This window comes from Emydura macquarii, unplaced genomic scaffold (assembly GCF_026122565.2).
Source record: "Emydura macquarii macquarii isolate MOO-44397 ecotype Brisbane River unplaced genomic scaffold, CSIRO-AGI_Emac_v2 contig_3506, whole genome shotgun sequence".
NCBI lineage: Eukaryota > Metazoa > Chordata > Testudines > Chelidae > Emydura > Emydura macquarii.
This window is the reverse complement of record NW_027133643.1, coordinates 5,224,489-5,244,528: the sequence shown is the minus strand read 5'-3', so window position 1 is coordinate 5,244,528 and position 20,040 is coordinate 5,224,489. Positions and strand designations below refer to the sequence as shown.

The following is a 20,040-nucleotide window of genomic DNA, read 5'->3' as shown; positions in this document are numbered from 1 at the left end:
AGTCATGTTCTGTAACCACTAGTTAATGTTTTCTGCGATAGGAACAGAGGAACAGTATACTTAGTCTCTATAAACCTGATATTCTTGGAGCTTTTTAGCAAGTTCAGTGGTTCAGAAGTAAGCCAAACACAGAGAATGCCTGACAGCTTGTCCTGATGTGAAAAATCACACAACCATAGTGATGGAGGGCTGGAAGGGATCTTGAGAGGTTATGCAATCCAGTCTTCTAGGCTGAATGACTAATGGCCAGATTTTTAAAGATATTTAGGTGCCTAGTGGGGTTTTCAGAAGCCCACAAAGGTTGGTATTCCTTAGCCTCATTTTAAAGATCTGCCATAGAGGTTAAATTACCTGTGTAAGGTCATTCAGCATGTTCATGACAGAGCCAGGGCCTCTGACTCCCAGTTTGCCACTCTCAGTATAACCACAGTGTCCCAAGAACAAGAAAAGAGAAACACACTGGAATAACTTACAATCACAGAGCACAGCCTCAGTCTATGTAAGACGTGCAGCATGTTATAACCCAGTCATTTGTTTGCTCGTCATTCGTAGGAAAGGATAATAAAAGGCAATGATTCCCAGCAAGGTAAGCTACAATGAAGGATTTATTATAGAGTTGGAAAAAGATTCCATGCATTCCAGAGAACTAGCTAAAGGCACCTGGCAGTGATTAGTACAAGGTTCACCAAACTTCAGATAGTCTGGGGTTTTTTTGTTGTTGGGTTTTTTTTTTTTTTTAAATGGTATAACTGTTTCCTGAGCATGTGCTGACAGAAATTCCCATAGGGCAAGACCCAGAACAGAAACACGTGGCAAGAGATTGGGCGCTATCCAAAAACCAAATTAGCAGAGCTTTACACATCATTTTAAATATATAGGAAGAGATGAAAATCAGTGTTAACTCTCCCCCCTCCTTTTTTTTTTCCCTCCCCAAAATATAATCTCCTGATTCTGGAACTGAATTGGACAGTCTCATAATATAAGTCACTATACTGTTGAGTAGGCAAGATTTTATGAATGAAACAGTTGGCATAAGGAGTTTTATGGTAGCACCTGGTTTCACTGAAATATATCAGCTTTTGTAACTAAATATAACATTGTGCCTCTAACCACAGCACTATATAGAATCTTTCCTTCAAACTAGTACGTGTTGGATCCCGTTCTCCAATACCGTATTTTGCAATGTGGTAGTAGACTGGACTTGATAAACAGCTTGAAGTATAGTCTGATACCAAAAGATACACAAGAATTTATTTGAGATAAAGTACAGATGTATTTCACTTTGGATCTGACCCTGTGCCCACGGAGATCAATGGGAGAAGGATTGAGGCCTATTGTATAGCAGAGGAATCTGCCAGTCAAGATTTTCAAAAACCCAACAGTGAGTCACTTTTTCATATTGAAAACATCCATGCCTTTGATATTTCTGTGCTGTGGTTAGATTTCATCTTCAATTATTATTCAAAAAGCATCCTAGGTTGAAGTGAATTTCATTATTTTCTGTTCCCTGCAAGTAGTTTCCAATTAAGCATGTTGCACTGTATTTTCAATATTCAGAAACAGATTAAAAAGATTAACTGAGTAATGGACCATGAAGAAGCTTAGCTTAAAATGGCTAAAATGTGGCTTTATTATTTGCTATTCTGTAGAATTTGTCCAAGGAGAGTTTTCGAACAGAGTGTGGCTAAAGCAAAGCATAAAGGTCATTTCTTCTCCAAGCCACCACAATGTGAATAAATTCAGAGGGGAATGGGGGGGGGAATATCCCTGTCCTGCAGAAGGTTTTGAAAAATCAATTTGGCTGTATATTTATTCTTGGTTCTGTACAGTTTAATATACAGTTTAATAGGTTCTAGAGAAACTCTTATGTAATAATAACATTGAGACACATGTTTTGTGTAAATTGTGAGAATAATACAACGTTGTCTATGCACCGGTAGCTAACCAACTGGGGATAGACTAAAGACAGAAAGCCAGGACAAATAATGCAAATGCACTGAATGTCATAGCTATATTTGATGCATATGAAGTGTCTAGTAAAGCAATGTCTGTTCACCAATGAGCTACTTAGATATACAGCCCTGTGTGGGATTATTTTTTAATCCTGCTCCCAGCCTCTCCCGCATTGTTTGTTGAAAATGTATCCCGCTCCCGCTATTATGGCAGCAGATCCTGAGGGACCTGCAGGATCCCAGTCCCGCTGCAGGGCTCTACCTAGACACTTCACTAAAGTGCATCTCATAGTTCAACCTGAGCCGTAGATCACAACCATCAAAAATATATTCCGTGGAAACAAATGTAATTGAAAGCTCTGCCACATTTGTCTTGAGGGTTTGGTTTTTTGTAAGACGTACATAGGAGCATTTCACTTTACAAACCGAAAGAGCTGTCACATAGCCTATGAGTAGGAGAGAACGTAAGACACTCCATGTCATTTCAAGCTCATGGAAAGGAGAGTGGGAAATGGATACATGGATAAAAAAGGAGTATTTAGCTGGTAGGCTTGGATAGAACATGAGCAGTAAGACATGAGAACAGAGATGCAGAGAAAGGGGAGAGGGCTGATTAGTGCATTTTTACTGCTGATTATATCTGCAACATCTGATTTCACTCATCCCTCTCATGATATACAGCCCTTCTCTGTGCCAAGCCAGAGCAAGCAGGGCTTTTAAAACCATAATGGATCCATTAGGGACTGGGAAGAAGGTACCCTCTGCCTCCAAATGCAGGGGGAGGTTGTGAGTTGCTGTGTAATTGCTCAATGGCTGCTCCTACAGCCCATAAGCTGTAGTAGAGTTCTGGGCTTCTGTGCCCCACATCCGTGTGAGTCTGTGGGAATGAGGGCAGGGGATCCGTGTAGCTTTGGATTTGATGATCTGTCCTCTGCCCATCCTCAAAGCCGCTCTTAATGCTGCAGAAGGCCGAAGAGAAGATGGGTGCACAGTCCTTTCACACCTTCTCCGCCTGCCCCAATAGTGTAACAGATCCACTTGTTTCTTTGCCCATGAGAAGAGGTGGGATCGGCAAAATATTTCACCCTCTCTGAATGTAAGTATTCAGTGTAGTCATGGGACCCAATTTTAGTGAATTTAGGAAGGATCTGGGTTTTATTTAATATCTACATTAAAATATATATTAAAAAGCCAAAAGACTGAAAATTTACAGAACTATACAAGTGAAAATGAAAGTAAAAAATGTGGTATATATTTATAATTAAAATCCAAACCAAAACAAACTGTGGCTATAGTACCATGTTAACAGGAAAAGTCCAGATTAGCAGCTATTGAAACAGATATGCGTGAGCTACTGCCTGGGAGTTTTTGATGCAAACAGCTGTCCATCCTGAAGTCCTTCTTTAAGTAGTTTAGTGTTTCTTCTTTTATGCAGAAGACATCTCTTTTAAAACTGTTTCTGTAGCTAATGCATAATTTATTTAATCTGTATCTGGAATGATTTCACCTGCCCACTAATAGCAGGTGAGCCAAGGCAACCTATTTAGAAAACAAATGCTCTAGAGAGAATTAGAAAAGGATACTGGAAGCTTGAAACTGAAAGCTAGGTCCATGAAAAAAATTAACTTCTTCCTCCATCACACATACATACACAGGATTGTATTTTAGGGTTGATCTTGAATTCTGGAACCCTGAAATTAATATTTTCTTAAGAAAACAAATTCACCTGTAGGTCACTTGTTTGAATGTAAACCTGATCTTAGTGAATGAAAGGTTGGCCTAAGGAAACTTAGCTGGGGGATGCAGGAGGAGCCCATGTAAAAATGAACACCGATTTCCTTGCTATCTTACAATAAAGGGGAACACTTACAGCATTGTGCCAAATATTGTGTACTCTGCTGTAACTGTTCAGGCTGGGTGAAATCCACTTCATCCACATGTAACACAAGTTTTAGAGAGGTGATTGCAGACCAGCTAGGGAAATTAAATCCTGCCCCAGAACACAGGGCTTTCATGGGATTTAGATCAGGCTCCAGTTATATAGGTTAGTAGGGCCACAGGATTGCATCCATAGATGTTTCATCCCTCTCCTGCCCTGTTCCCCTTGTGGAACCAACTATGGGCTGTAGTGAGAGGACAGCTCTGCCTGGCTGCTCAACTAGTCTACCCCCAAGAGGCCTGTATGCACGGGTTAAGGGATGTTGAGACATCAGTCACTCCTCTGCAATGGGTGAATTTCAGTCACAGACAGAGGATTTCAATCTCTAACACTGAGTATCACAACCATTATAGTCACTTACAGAAACAGGAAAAAAAGTTAAGCATCTGTTTAAAAATATAATTAAATTCCTCCCACACATTATAATATAAAGTGGGTTTTGTGAACAGGTATAGAAAAAGAAAGAGGTTAGAACAACTGTGCGCCTCCAGATTTTCTGTATCCCTTTAAGACAGAACATTTGGCTTGAAAAGCCTCTTGAGCCATGTCATTTAACAATACTGCTTTATTTCTTCCCTTCCCGTTTGGCTTAGGGATACGCATACTTTCTGAGACCTTGTTTTACACTTAGTTTCCTTGTTTTTTACTTTAGTGTCTTTTTGATTGGCTGATTTTTGGTTGCTGGTTTTTTTTTTTTAATTACCTTTCTGAAGTTGAGTGTCACCATGGTATCTTTTGGCACCTTAACTCTGCCTGGGATGTTGAATTTAGTTATATTCTAATCACTATTACTTAGCAGGTTAGCTATATTTACTTCTTGAACCAGCTCCTATGTGTTACTTAGGACTAAGTCAAAAATAATCTTACCTCTTGTGGGCGTTACTATTCCAAGTAACAATGTTTACGGTGTTGAGAAATTGCTTCTCCAAGCCATGTATCATTGTGACATTTGCCCAGTGTATGTGGGTAGTTGAAGTCACTCGTTATTAGAGTTGGTAGCATCTTTGAACTCCTACAACAGTGTGCACTCAATATCCTTTTCCTGATCAGGAGTCAACAGGTAACCTACTAGTATGTTTTTAATACGTATTCCTTGGGCTAGCCATACAGACTCTACTGTTTGGTTCGCTTCAGACAGAAGTTTTGTTTCATTAAATTCTGTGGAATCTAGTAGATGTAGTGCAGCTTCCCCCACCTCTATGACTTAATCTGTCCTTTATTTTCATTTCAGCCCCAGACATATGAGGTTGGAGGGCAAAGAAAACACAGCATGGATACAGTACTGTATGTCATGCGCACACACTTTAAACAGTATCTACATTCGAAAGATCGACATTTGAGGCTACCAATCTAGAACCAACCAATCATTCTTTCTGCTACTGCAATGAGAAGTCAAAACACCAGAAGTCTAAATGCCCCAGCAAAACCTTTAGATAGTTATCGCTAATTTGTAGGATAATGATATCATTCTAATGGGGGTTTGATTCTGCTCTCTGCAGAGCAGCGGGACTCTGGCCATAAATGGCTAGTGGATAGTTCTGCTGCTGGAGGGAACCTCCCCACTGCCATAAAGCCAATTCCTTTGTCAGCTGCTAGCTCCGCTCGCAGTGGAGAGGACATGCTGGAGGAAAGGGAGCATGCTGACGTTCCCTAGGTACCTTATGCAGGTGGTGTAAGGTAAAGCAGATCCTAGGCTGTGCCAACTCATGGTGAGGTGGCATTGCATGATTAGGGAGCTGCAATCAATTGTCTGACTAACCTCCTGTTCAAGCACATCACTGGGAAGAGGTTTTACATCTGAGGTATAATCACTTCCCAGCCTTCCTCTGGGGCACTGCAGTAGCTCACACATGCTTACTCAGGGCTGTGCTTTTAAAGGACAATCTAGACCTCTCTGTTTAAAACTGTGCTTGTTAGCTGAGATGTATCCCTGACTTGGCTGAACCTTTGGGCATAGATGTTTTGCTCCATTTTAGGTATTAGTGCATTTAGACAATTCCGACTCATTAGGGAGCCTCCTGGTATGAAAGGAGCGCCTCGTACTTTAGAGAGAGGTAAATTAAATATTAAAATAAGATACTCAAACCTGACATGCATTTTAGTTCCTTCTGCCTTGAAAGAGGAGTCTTTTGGGAGAAGGGGGGGGTGAAGCTTCCTTGATTGAAACAAACTGAAACCTGAATGCTAAGCACTAACGTTAAAGTTAATGCGTGCTGGTTTTCTAAGCACTGCTTTTATAGTGTACAAGACCTCTGGTGGTTGAGAAGGACAATAATTGTATCTGTTTATAGTGGTCCAATGGTTTGCAAGGGTTCTGAGACACACTAAAGAATTACATGTTTACAGAAAGTTTCCTCTTGCTTTTATTTTTTGTACAAATAGAACAAGGGGGGGAGGAACTAAAGATACTCATGAGGTTTTCTATTAATTGAACATAATCATTAAGGGCAAAATTCTGCTATTATTTTACTCCAAGACAGACCCATTTGCTTCAATGGTGTAACGGAATTCAGAATGAGACCCTAAGAGATACCTTTTCATTATAATACATGAGAATTTAATCAAGGGATTCCTATTAGCATTAAATTAGTCTCTGCCTGTATTTTCAGATATTTTTGTCAGTTAATAAAGTTTTTAATTAAAACTGACTTTGCATCTAATTCTGGACTCAGCCAGCTTGCTGACTAATGGTGTCACTTGTGACCCAGCAGTGTGAATAGTATGGGAAGCCAGTGTAAAAGATTGTAAATTAGTTTTTAATTTGCTTTACTACTGACATACACCTGAAAGAAACATTTTATTGTTTATTTTTTTAAAATATCATTGATGTTGGCACAAATTGTAAATAAAGTTCTGTATATTAAAATGGCTATGGAAATGCTGCCTAGGGACTTTCAAGTATTTGATTTTCTCATATTGTAATATGATAAGCTTTTTCTCTTTTCTTGTTCTAGGCTTGCTCCAAATATTCTTTCTCCTCTTGTCAGTCCTCTGAAAACACTAGTTCCACCTTCCCTGTTGCAGAAACATGGCTCATCATCACCACACAGCCAGTCTCCAAATGGGCAACACTTTTCAGGAATACCAAATAAACCATATGCTCAGTTTCAAAACCAGTCTGTACAACAGGGACTGCAAGGTAATTGTATTTTGAGTTTTCCCAGCTGCTGTATTTGTGTTTTAATTATTGTAATATCTGGCCACACTGTCTGACAACATTTCCATAGAGGCTCCTGTTTTTTAAGTGTTTTGGGTCCCATGGAGCTGTAGTTTTCATCACTCAGATCAGTACCTGGATTACTTATTTACAATGGGGACAAATTATAATCAGTAATAACAAAGCTGTGCATTTATATAGTACCTTTTATTAGAGGATCTCAAGGTATTTTGCAAGCACATATTAATTACGTTCCAAAATACCTCCAATTTAAAGACACAGTGAAATATTTAACTCTGAATCACCCTTGGAGCTGTAACTGTTTATTCTATCAGACTATGTAGTATTTAGAAAGCTTTAATATGCAGATTTTATACAATAGACAATAATGGCACTTTCTGGGATTACACCCATTTAGCATGGATTAAGTACTACAGAGACAGGAGGTCTTGAGTGCTAACCCTAACTCTGTCACTATTTTGTTGTGTAGTTTAGGCAAATTATTTATTCTCTGTATTTGAATTTCACAGGCTTTAAAATATTTATTTTCTGACCCCAAAGTTGTGCTGTGGGGGATTAGTGTCTCTCTACAGTGTTTTGCAAATATACATTAGCACTTAATATTATCACAGATTACTGTAGTAATGGGAGCTTGGACATTTAGGTAACATTTTATATAATCCAGAGAGTATACTGCTTACATATGGTAAATATTCATCGTATTAAAGGTGTGCAGGACATGTCTGGTTGCAAGTATAACCAAGCATATAAGTATACACACAGGCAGATAACCAGATTTTCAAGTCAGTTTATAACTGCACCATTGTTTGAATAAGGCATTTTCCAGAAATGCACAGTTTCATATATGATAAATATATCAAGTGGGCAAAATGACTTGCTTGCTATTCTTTGAATATTTTTTAAGACCAAGTTTTTATAAAGTTTGAAAAAACAGGATTCTGATACAAGTCCAATAGACACAGGATTCCGATACAAGCCCAATATCTGTAATACATAGATATTTGCGAGGGAGTATTTTAACCTGTAGATTAGGTCAAGGACCATAAATTCTCTAAAATTGCTTGCTTAGGTTTTGCTGTTTAATTTGACTTTGTCTGAAAGGCAAAAACATGTTATATTAAATGATTTGTGCCAAAGAAAAAACTAACTCAACCTGATGCTCAACAGATTATTCAATTTAAAAACGACTAACTCTAAGAGGGAAAAAGTGGCAGATTTATGATAGCATATAATCATATATGATTATGTTACTATAATGAGCTAAATAACTACAAACCACAAGAGGAAAGATTAGCAGCTCATTATAATGGCAGAAACAAATGCATAGACAGAATGAGTTTTGAACCACTTAAATAAATTGACTTTATTCCTTAGAGAAAACCACATTTCCCATTTGAGCAAACTGTTGCTTTCTAACTGTTGTGTTGTGTGGTTTTGAAAAAGGCTATAATTTTCCACTTTAAGCAAATGTTGAATTATTATTGTAATTTCATTATGAAAAAGTTCAAAAATCAATTTTGAGTAATAGCCTTTGAAACCAATTCATCTGTAACCCATACTTGGGCTAACCTTACTTGAAGTCTTCGTTTTATTTCTTTAATGAGAGCTTTTTAAATGAGAATCTTTTTAGTCAAGTGTGCTGTATTTTTACTGTAAAAGGGAAATTCAAAATAACTTGATCCATAAAACCAGTCAGTCTTTATAGAAGCACATTAACGTTGAGAATTGCTATGGGTTGTCAATAATGAGAAGAATGATAAAGCACAGTATTTGTGTCTTTGGCTAGTTATAGTAAAATCACATGGAAATTATTATACGCTGAAAGAATTTGGCAAGCAAACAGCATACTGCATTTATTTATATCTGACATGATTTTTTGTCAGAGATTTTATGGAATTTGAAGAGGTTGGATTTATTTGCACATACATTTAAATGACATGATGTATACGAGCTGTAGTTTAATAGACATATTCCAGTCATTTGCTCATTACATCATTCATTTAAAAAGTGCTTCAGGTTTTTAGGTTATGGCTTGGGGAAATAGAGGTAAGCAGTGTGTTTTCGGAATTGGTTAACTGCAGCTATTTTGTCACGAATGATTTCAAAGCAAAATTGGAGCTAAATGTTATGTTTGGAATGCAGTTTATTCTTTTATTAACTGTTATACTTCTACATTTACTGTACATAAAACATTTAACAGTGATCATTTAAATTGACAGGTATTTGGCAAATTCTTCAACTGGAATTTAACCTCAGAAAATTTGATTTAAATTAGACAAATAGAAGGAAAACCATTTGGAAAAATATCAGCAGAGCTCGTGTTGCCCTCTACACTCTTTGAAAGAACAGGAATATTTCTACCAAAAAAAATTCTTGTGTGCTTCTTATTTTAGATGCTTAAGAGATTTTTTAGAAATTTTTAAAAAATGTTCCATGTTTATATTTGTTTTGAGCCATATGTGGTAATTAATTGAATCATTAGTTATAGGATTTAAGCCTCATCTTAGCTCCTAATTCTGTTCTATATTGTTCTATATTGTATGAGAGACAGATCCGTGTAGATGCAGAGCTTTTCATAGAACTTAAAAGAACCAAAAGAAAATAGAATGAACCAAAAGAACCTTTCTTATGAAATTTTTTTAAAATTATATACTACATAAAAGGCCCTGGCTTAGTATTGCCTAAGCAGTTAAATTATAGTGCCTGTAAACAGCAAGCTTCATTTCCTGAGGCCGGCCTAAAATGGTCTTATTCAAAATCTCATTAATCTATGACATGTCTTATTTGGCTAGAGCACACATTGTTACAGCAGTTCCTTTGCTACTAGTACATTTGCAAATGTAAATTAAACACTCATATTGTCCCAGTTGTAGTGCTACTGAAACCAACTCATGGATTAGCAGATTTACTTTTCAACCAGAGTCGCTTTCATCTGTGATCTAATGACTGGTTTTCAGCAACACTTGACATTCACCCAAGCGGGTGATTAATTTTCCTTTTTATCAGCATGAAAGGATTTGAGCCCCTAAGATTATTTGTTGGCCTTCTGAGAAATGTGAGGTTGCTGACGCTAGCAGAGCCCACCCAGAGGAAAGGATGGCTTGTTGCAAAAGCCAACCCACCTTCCCACCAAAAGAAGATATCTAGTTCTGCCTCTGTGTTGGAGTCATTGCCAGCTCCCTGGCAGGAAGTGGCCTTAACATGTTGCAAAACCTGCCCCCAGGGGCACAGGGGAGTTCTCAGCTGAGAAAGGGCCGTCAGAGTGGTAGTGCCTTCCTAATTCTCAGGAGAATCTGTCTACCCACTGGGGGTCACACATCTGATGGATGTTACTGCAAATGATTTGGCTGAGTTGATGAAGAGTGGGAAAGAAGATTATTAAAATGATAGTAATTAAACTGTAATTAAACCCTTGGTTTTCTCATATCTCCCCCACATGTGCTCAGAGACCCTTCTCAGTGAGGCCAGTCACACGTTTTGAGAAACACTGATCTAGCGTAGAGAAAAAGCCTGTCAAAATCTCACTTGTGAATAGACATAAAATTTATTTTGCTGTCTTGCATCATACAGCATTTATCGGGTTAGAAAACTTCAGCTACTGATAGGGTTACTTCCCTCTTTTCAATTGAAATTTAACTGCCCACTTTTTTATAAACAGCTTATAAAATTGCAGACACAGTTTTGCTGACCCAAGATCTTGCTCATGCAGTTGATCATGTCCTGGTTTAAGTGCAAGGAAAATCTGACTTTTTTCACATAAATTGAATTGTGTGCATGCAAATTAAGTGCATTAGCTACAAATGTAGCTGCTTACAGTTTCAGAGGCTAGGATGAACTCCCTTTGCTCATCTTGTCATTCCCACTAAAAACGTCACACAATGAGTCATTGATGATGATTCATATTATAAACATACCAATAAGTAGTAAAATTACTGCTGTTTAGCTGTACCTCTCAAACTGAACAATAAAATGTTGTACAAAAAAATCAGTGTATGAGAGGCACAGAAGGTGTTGCCTGATCAGCAGTCTTTCTAGAGAGAACCGTCTTGGTAATGAAAAGTCTCTGCCTAAGTTTCTCTAGTTGAAAAAATTATTGGGACTCTGCCAGCCTAGACACACTCTAGGAACTGCTTTACCCTTTCTCCTTTTCAGCCTTCAGGAATCAGATGTGTCGTCTTGGTGGCCTGTTTGTCCATTTCTCCCACAACCATCTCAGTGCCTTTTTCCATGTTGCCTTCTATGACTGGAATATGTTCCCTTCTGGTCCATCAGCTCACTAATTCGTTCCTTATTCAAGTCCCTCTGTAAGACTCATTTCTTCCACAGTGCCTTCAAGTGAGCAAACATTCCTGACAACCTTATTCATTTTAAAAGGATTAAAACTCCTACTACTGCCACCAATCTTGGCATATTCCTAAACTGAGTAACTGCATGATCATATTGGTGTAAATTTAGTCCTTCCTCATTCCATCCACTTTTTGCAGTTTGCTACACCCACCAGTCACATCACATATACGAGCCTTTTAGAGAAGGAACAATGTCTTTTTCCTTGTATTTTTACTGGGAAGCACTGAGCAAACACCAAAATCCGATAATCAGATATTAAGATATTTTCATGACGCTGCCTCTCCCTAGAATTGTCAAGCTGCAGCCACCTCACCAGTGCCATATCAGGCTGCCTGTCTGAGGCACTGGTGTACACCCAGCCCAGTACAAAACACACCTTGACTGCTTTTGGTAGCTATTTTCAGCGCTTCTAGTTTTACTGAGCTCTCTCTCTCTCCCTTCTCTATTTCTACTAGTCCAATTATAGAGTACAACTGTAAGCAGTTCACAAGACATCTTATCCATAAATCTTGAAAAGCAGTGGTGGATCTAGCTGCCTATTTAAAAGCTTGTCCAAAGTGAGTTTTAAACCAGTTGTGTCATGCTGGGCTGTTGCCTGATTTTCTAAACCACAATGTCTTAGCATTGGGGATCATAAAGATATTTAATGGATTTAATAAGGCATTTTTGCTGAGCATGATGAGAGAGACAGTGATTATAGGGACAGAGATAATACACATTGTGCCTGCCCTAGAAGTGATTTGTACAGCAGGCAGTCTGGAAAGCCTGATTGTTCCAAGCTCATAAAGGGCTCATTTGAGCCAGTAATGCCTCATTTGAAGCCAAGTGTCTAATGTTTTCACTGCTTATCCCTAAAGTATAGAGTGATTTTAGCAGGCGTGCAGAGAAGATTTAACATTTTGTAAATATAAAAATCAGGATAACTATTAACATCCACTCACTAAGCTACTGTACCTGAAGCATTATCACAAAATAGCTTAGCAGCCTCTCATAAGAGCTCTTTGATTCTTTGATCCAGACTTCTTTCACCATTAAATAGAGGTTCCTGTTTACTTATACCAAGGAAGGAGATACAGCATTTAATATTCAACATTCCAAATGTCTAGGCCTTCTTGTCTACTGCAGATAATACTGGTACCATTGGTAAAATGTGCTTGGTATCTTACCTGAAATAGTCCTTCCTAAGTACTTCTGTCATGAAATATCAAAGTGTGTTTTATGTGATGGAGGGACCATAGTTCTCAAGAAGTAGGACACATGGTACTTTCGAGTTCAACCAAAAACCACGTAAAACTGTCAGACTTCCAAACAAATCGTAGGCTTTCGCCCCCGACAAGGTTTGCTGCATCATTATTAAAGAATTAGCCTGACTTACAACTGCCTGCAGAAACTGTCGGAATCGGTGTGGCAGTGTACTGTTTGTATGGCCATGACTGTAATCAAAGTGAACGGGGGAGAGGAAGTTTTGTGAACAGGATGGCATTTGTTACATTCCCTCGATTGGTAATTGGTTTGTTTAAACAGTGTAAGGTATCCAGGTGCTTTGGTGATAAGCACCAGTGTTACTTTGTACATATATGCAATTAACTCCATGGTTGAAGCAACCGGCCAGTTCTTCAGCTGGTCAGTGGAGCAATTCAGTTTGATAGCAGCTAGATCTGACCTGACATCTCCCTTTGATAAAACTGGAGAGAAGTCATGTGACTTTCCCTGAGGAAAAGTTTCATTCTGCCTAACTGAGGATGGGCAGGAGAAAAAAAAATAGAAGAAAAGGTGGCATTGCCCTTTTCATGGGAAATTCCTGTGACACTTTCTGCTAAATGGAGAGAGAGAGAATATGAATCAGTTTAGACTGGCTGTTAGGAGAGGTAAGGATTCAGATTAGAAATAATTAACTTAACTGTGTGATTAGTGTGAGGGAACCCCTTAGTAAGACACTGAAAAGAAATCAGTCCATGCTTAGTGAACAGATTTGCCAACTGCTCCAAGCTGATGTTGATGAGTCGGAACCACCAGCTTGTTCTCACAGGACACTGGCGCAAACCTGTAAGGAGCAAAATTCCACTCTCCATTTACAAGTACTTAGCATGCTCTGTACTTCTAAGTGCCTATCTGGAGGAGGCAGGATTTACCCTGAATTTTTGCAGGTTTCTGCTGGTGCAAGCCAGTGCAGGGCTCATAGTGGTAGAAAGCATGTGAAACAGGAGGTTCTAGGGAAGGAGGGGATACCAGAGGCCAGCACTGCCCGCAAAGTGGTTTTGATGACTACAGCAGCCAGGAAATGGGCCTATTCTAAACATCCCCTCAGCAGCTTCCAATTGTGGGAGCTGTAAGTTAAAGAGGTCTTCCCCGGCATATAGCTCTTTAAGTCAATCAGAATGCAGGCTAGTACCTCTGGGTCAAACTCTGCTTTCAGGATATGGTCCATTGTGGCTAGTCACATCTTTTCCTTTGAAACAAGAGAGCACTTTGAAAAAGGAGAGAGTGGAAGCCTTTTAAAAGGTCTTCGTAAATACGGAGTTATCTCCTGCAATAAATAATTCATAGGGGATGGCAAAAGGCCTTTATTCGGTTACAAATCAAACCGGGTATATCAGTAAAATACTGCATTATTCAATTCCGGCCACGTGAACAGGAGAGGCTCAATGCCACAGCGTGCTGAGCATCCTGGCACTGATCCAGCAGAGCACTGAAGAACATGCTCAACTTTAACACATGAGTAGCCCATTACCTTCAGCGAGGCAACTCATTCAGTTGCTCAAAGTGAAGCAGGTGCTTACATGCTTTGCTGGATTAGGGCCACAGGTTTCAGCACTTTGTGGACTCAAGCCCAACATAGATTTTCTATTATATTATCACAAATAGTGTGTGTAAACATGTAAGTAGAATAAAGGCTGTAGCTTGATCATTTTTTCATAGTTAAAACTGTAAGGAACTAAAACATCCCAGTGGTAATAACATGGCTGTTGCAGAAACAAAGCTAACTTCAAGTGTTGAACTGTGTATGCAATATCTGTTTTCAGGTTACCAAGGCAGCTTTCACTCAATACAAAACTGTTTCCACTACGGAGACTGCTACAGAACAATGGAACAGTCTGTCAACAGTGATGTGCTAACAGGGGAATCTCATTGTTTTAATCCTTTGAGACAGAATGGGTGTCACATACTCAATGCACCTTTAGCTTCAACAGGTAATTTTTTATGGCTATGAAGAGTTATCCTTATGATTTTTTTCTTTTTTTGGAAACAAAATATAACCAACCACTCTTTGTCTTATATAAAATGCAACATTTCATTAAACTCGGTTCATGGAACTCATTTACATCTATAAAAATTCAGTTAGGAAAGTAGATATATTTTCTTTTATCCTACAGTATTTGACCGACAGCCAAATTCTCTTCTTACTTATGTGGGTAGCCCCCGTAAATTCAGTGGGTCTCCTCACCTATTGGACAACTCACTAAAAAGGCAATTTTGCTGTGTGCTCTTGACATTTATTGTAAGATTGTCATCATTTACACTATCGGTCCTACCTTCAGGTGTGTATAAGTCATTTCAGGCAGAAGTTCATAGTCAGGGTCTAAGTCTAGAAACTGGATTTTTATAGTCCCATGGAATTCTGTTAAACATTATTGGCTTCAGGGACTTCTAGTTCACTTAAGAATAAAAAGTAGTATTTATACTGAGATATACCAAATGTGAACTAGAGACTATGGGAATTTTGTTTGGAAAAGTGGCTGTTGCACATTTGTATTCCAGCCATATATTTGCATAATGTTAACATGCTTAGAGATATACTAGAGGTGTCATAGTCTGGTCTAGTGAATGAGCTCCCACATAGAACTGTTCATGGTTGAGAGATCTTTTCTATTTTTAAAAAACTAGTGAAAAACCATGGAAGTAACAAAAAACTACATATTTTAAGCAATGCCATAGCAGTGAAATAGTGCCAATTCCTGCACTCTTTAGTTAGGCAACACTCACTGATTCTAAAGATGGTTTTACTGGAGGCCCTGATTCAGGAAAGCATTTCTACTCGGAACATTACTGAAAACATGTGCTTAAGTGCTTTCCTGAATTGGGGTCCAAGTTAGAACTACAAAATAAGAGCTGACATTCCTGCCTGTTGTGCATTAAAGGAATCTTAGTCTAATGTGTGTGTGATGTTACAAACGAAGAAGTATGTGCCGCAGTAACTAGCACAATGGAAGAGTTAACAATGGAGTTTCAGCCTTAACTTTGAATTCTTTTGTGTTATTCATAAGTTTGATGTTAATAAAACAGGTTTTAAATGTTGAAATGTGATATTAAGTTTAGACTGACAGACTGCAACATTTAGAGAACAGACTAAATAAACTTTCCAAAAGAAATTGTAGGAGCAAAAAAATAATACTGTGGCAAAACACCAACTACAACAACATTTGCTATTTTTGTTTGAGTATAACCTATTATGGTTTCCATGCAATAATTTTATTTTTAAAATGGTTATTCAGGTATACAAATACTTAGAGTCTGAAACAAATAGATATATGGAATATATAAATCTTCTCTCATCTTTCTATGTGTAAAATAGAACCATTCAGGTTTGCAAGATTCATCAAGGCTGTCCTTTTAATTTTTTTCAGGGTTTTATAGCACCATTAATATTAATGGAGATCTCATCTCACAGGAATGCCAAATGCGACTGGCAAACAGCTGTTCCATGAATCACATTAACAGTCAATAAATTTTTTATTTTGTGTTCAGGGCTTTGAATGGTTTACACTATCTGGAATCTAATAGTGATTTTTGGGGTGTATGTTTATCTTGGATTTTGTCCATTTGGGATTGTGTACCCCTTTGTACATGGGCCCTGTCAGATAGAAAATTAACATAATATGCACCCTTACAGAAGTTAGCAGAATACTGCGCTCTTCAAATAGGCTATATACACAGAACTGACTAAATAAACAAACTGGGCTAAATTCTACTCTCATTTACTTCATATTTACTCTGTGTGTCAGAGAGCAGGGTTTGATCCACAGATTAATCCAACCCTTGGTTAATTAATACAGAAAACTAGTATAAGTAATCAGGGGTTGCAGAAGTATAAGGGGGTGCAGAATCTGGTCTTTAATCTATTATAAACAAACACACATCTAATTCACTTGTAAGGACCTTATTCTACAGTCCTACTCAAGGCAAACCTCTTTGACATCATTGGGGGGATTTGCCTACATAGGACTACAGGATCAGGGTCCATTGTTAATTATATTATGGTAGGACCTAGAGGCCCCAATCAAGACTGCGGTCCCATTGTGCTCACTGCTGTAAAAATACATAGTAAGAGACAGTCCCTATCCTGATGAACATACAATCTAAATAAACAAGGGAAACAAAGTGGGAGAAAGGATGTATTATCCTCATTTTACAAATGGGAAACTGAGGCACAGAGAGATTAAGTAATTTGCAAAGCTCACACACGGAGACTGTGGTAAAGCATAAAATTGAACCCAAATCACCAGAGTCCCACTCCTGTGCATTAACCACAAGAGCATCCTTCCTCACGTAAGTTTGCAGTTGATATGGATGTGATTCACAGTAAATATTGACACGTTTTCCATGTCACTCAATCAGCCACAAGTGCCTCAATACTGAAATGCAGCCTTCCTTCATCTGCATTATGGCAGGTAATCTGTGCTGAAGGAATACTGATCTGTCCTTGCTCTGAAGAACATACAATCCTTTATAAAGACACAAACAAACAGACACAGAATATGCAGAGTGAGGTGTGGGCGTGACAGCATCAACGTTTCATGCAAGAGGTGGGTTTTTGGAAGTATTTGGAAGGAGGAAGCTTTGCGAGCTACTCAGGGCCATGCACGTCCCAGAGAAGAATACTGGACTTCGGAGTGGCTAAAGGAGACAAAGGGGGCAGTGGAGAGAGCAGCTTGGGCATGGGCACAGGAGCAGGTTTCGGAGTAGTGGCTAGATGCGAAGAGGAGATATTAGCCAAATATCACTTTAAACTCTTTCCGGGAATGAGATTTGAAGAAAACACAGGGGAAAATATCCCAGTATATTGGACTAAATTGAAATCCACTTACCTATGTGTGTTCATAACTATCCTTGCTGCAGTCAGCCTCAGGCACCAGGAGCACATGCTGTTCCCTTTCCGACGAGCAGTGTGGAGCGATGTGTATCATGTCAATGAGATTTTTGGCTGGTTAAGAACTGTGGACAAAATCCTGCCTTAACTCAAAGACGTGCTACGAGGAGGGCAGTAGAAGAGCAGTACCAGCTGAATGGAAGGTCCATTGGAGACTCTGCCCATATCGGTTGGCTTAGGAGGTCTGCGGGCAACATGGTCCACATTGCCCCTTGCCAAAGGGAACACCCTGTGCTCCTGCTGCTCACCCCAGAATTCAGGAAGAGGCACTGAGAGCCTGGCAAAACCCCAAACTGCAGAACGCAGGCCACACCCTGGGGACCATGGGGAGCCAGAAGGTGCATTTGCCAGATTCTTCCAGGATCTCAAGAATGTTCGGGGCACACGTGAAACATTTCCATAGCCTTAAAGTACCTTTAAAAGAGACAAATGTACAACACACTTGCACTGTAGTGCGCGCGCGCACACACGCACACACACACACGAGAAGCCTCACTATAAATAAACTTCACTCACACAGGGGTACCAATGACACAAATTATGAGGTTAGTTTGCATATTGCCTGGGTGAGGCTTTGATGGTGAATTCTGCTGTCTGATTAATGTGAGTCTTCACTACATATCTCTAGGACTCAGACTTATGTTTCCTGCCTCGTGTACTGTGGTACTAAATCATGTGCCTGTACTTTTCCTGGTTTCAGGCTATGATGTAATTTCTGAAGCAGACTGTGGGTCTGAAGAAGCAGTCACCAATGGAACTGAAGAAAATGGATTTTTCCAAAATGGTGCTTTTGATCATTGTTTGAATCACATTCCTTCCATCTACACAGATACCTAAGAACAGCTTTAGCCTTTGTTACCTTTATTATATCTATAAATGTATACGTATTAACAAAAATATTGTTCCAATACTTTTATTTAGTCTGTATCTCTATCTGCTCATTTAAATAAACACCTCACATTTATCAACCCATTTTATAAATGAATATACCGTATAAGATAACTATTGGAACCTGTTCCTTTGCTGTGGCACTTTGAAATTCATGCTTTAAGGGAATGAGGAGCATTTGAAACAGCTCGTTTTATAATTTCTTAGTAAGAATGTAAATGTAAGTTATATAATAACTTGTAAAGATTTTTTTTGGGAAAGTATGTTTTCAATTTGAAACTGTTGCGCCCTTTAATCAGTTTTCGTTTCATTCATTGGGCAAAAGGACTTTTTTTAATCACAGACCTCATGTATATAAAGCTTTAATTTGTTCAGCTGGTTTTATATTTTCAATTTTACAAGAAAGCATTAAAAACTGGATACAAGCGTACTGTTGTTTCTTACCTTCAGTCTGATAAACCTGACCTATTCCAGAAAGCTGGTCAATGATTTAACCTAATATTGATATTTACTTCTTAGGTAGCTGTAAAGTCTAAGCAGCCAAGGCCCATGTGAAACTGAGGAGCTGGCACAGTGGAAGATATAGGGCCAAAAGACTGCTCTTTTTACAATGGTGGCGCTACTCCAGATTTACACCTGTGTAAATGAAAGCAGAATTTGGCCTATCCAGTGAGAGAAGTGGAAGGAAGGCAAGCGTTCAGAGTCAAATTAAGTGTATTTGTAGTTGATTTTTGCCTTCCCAAATACGTAGTTTTAACAACTGATTCCAGTCAGGAGTATAAACACTAAGGTTCTAGGATGGGGGTAATATGGGACCAAGCTCAGAGGCCGTAAAGAATGATTACTTACAGTAGCTGTGGATCTTTAAGATTTTTGTCCACATGGATCCCACTTATGGTGCACAAATGCCCCATATTTGTAAGATCAGACTCTAGACCAGCAGTGTCAAAAACCTGTGCCTGCATTCTACATGCCCGTGTGGCCTCCCTCATCCAAGAGCATATCAGATATAGCATCCCTGACCACCTCTCAGATCCCCAATCCCAGCGGAAATGGATTCTGATGGAATGAGGCTGGAGGGGATGTCGTGGGATTCATACAGACAAAACATCTTGAAGAACCACAGTTACTGCACAGTAAGTAACAGTTTGTTCATCTGAAAGTCTTCATCCATGTGTTTCCCACTTACGGTGACTAGCTAGCAGCTTCCAGGTTAATAGGAAGAGTATCTGAGAAGTCCTCCAGGTGGCTAAATAAAAATTGCAGAACTGCTTTGCCAAATTCAGCATCTGATCTAGACACCAAGTCCGGGGCATAATGTTTGGTAACTTACATACACCACAGATAAATTTCCTGAATAGCTTTGTCCTGTCTAATTAATAAAGAAAGGCTCAGAAGCCATTTCAAGTATGAAGCTTGGTTTCTCCTGAGTTGAAGTGCAGCTTGAGGAATTAGAGACGAGATTGATGGCTTGGTTTAATTAAAGTCCGACATCACCTTTAGAAAATTAGGATGACATCTCAGCATCACCTTATCTCTGTGGAGGACAAAGGAGAGACGGACCATATCTCAGGGCTAATCTACACTA

The 20,040-nt window shown here is 38.9% G+C and overlaps 1 protein-coding gene across 2 annotated transcripts in view; it reads left to right on the top strand.

Moving 5' to 3' along the window:
- GLIS1 (GLIS family zinc finger 1) overlaps window positions 1-18,874 on the top strand; it is a 258,432-nt gene extending 239,558 nt beyond the window's left edge. For both annotated transcript variants that reach the window (XM_067535552.1, XM_067535553.1), the window contains exons 9-11: window positions 6,846-7,030; window positions 14,440-14,607; window positions 18,265-18,874. In XM_067535552.1, coding sequence (XP_067391653.1) covers window positions 6,846-7,030; window positions 14,440-14,607; window positions 18,265-18,401 — 490 coding nt within the window. In that variant the 3' untranslated portion in view covers window positions 18,402-18,874. The remainder of the gene's footprint in view (window positions 1-6,845; window positions 7,031-14,439; window positions 14,608-18,264) is intronic.
- The last annotated feature ends 1,166 nt before the right edge of the window (window positions 18,875-20,040 follow it).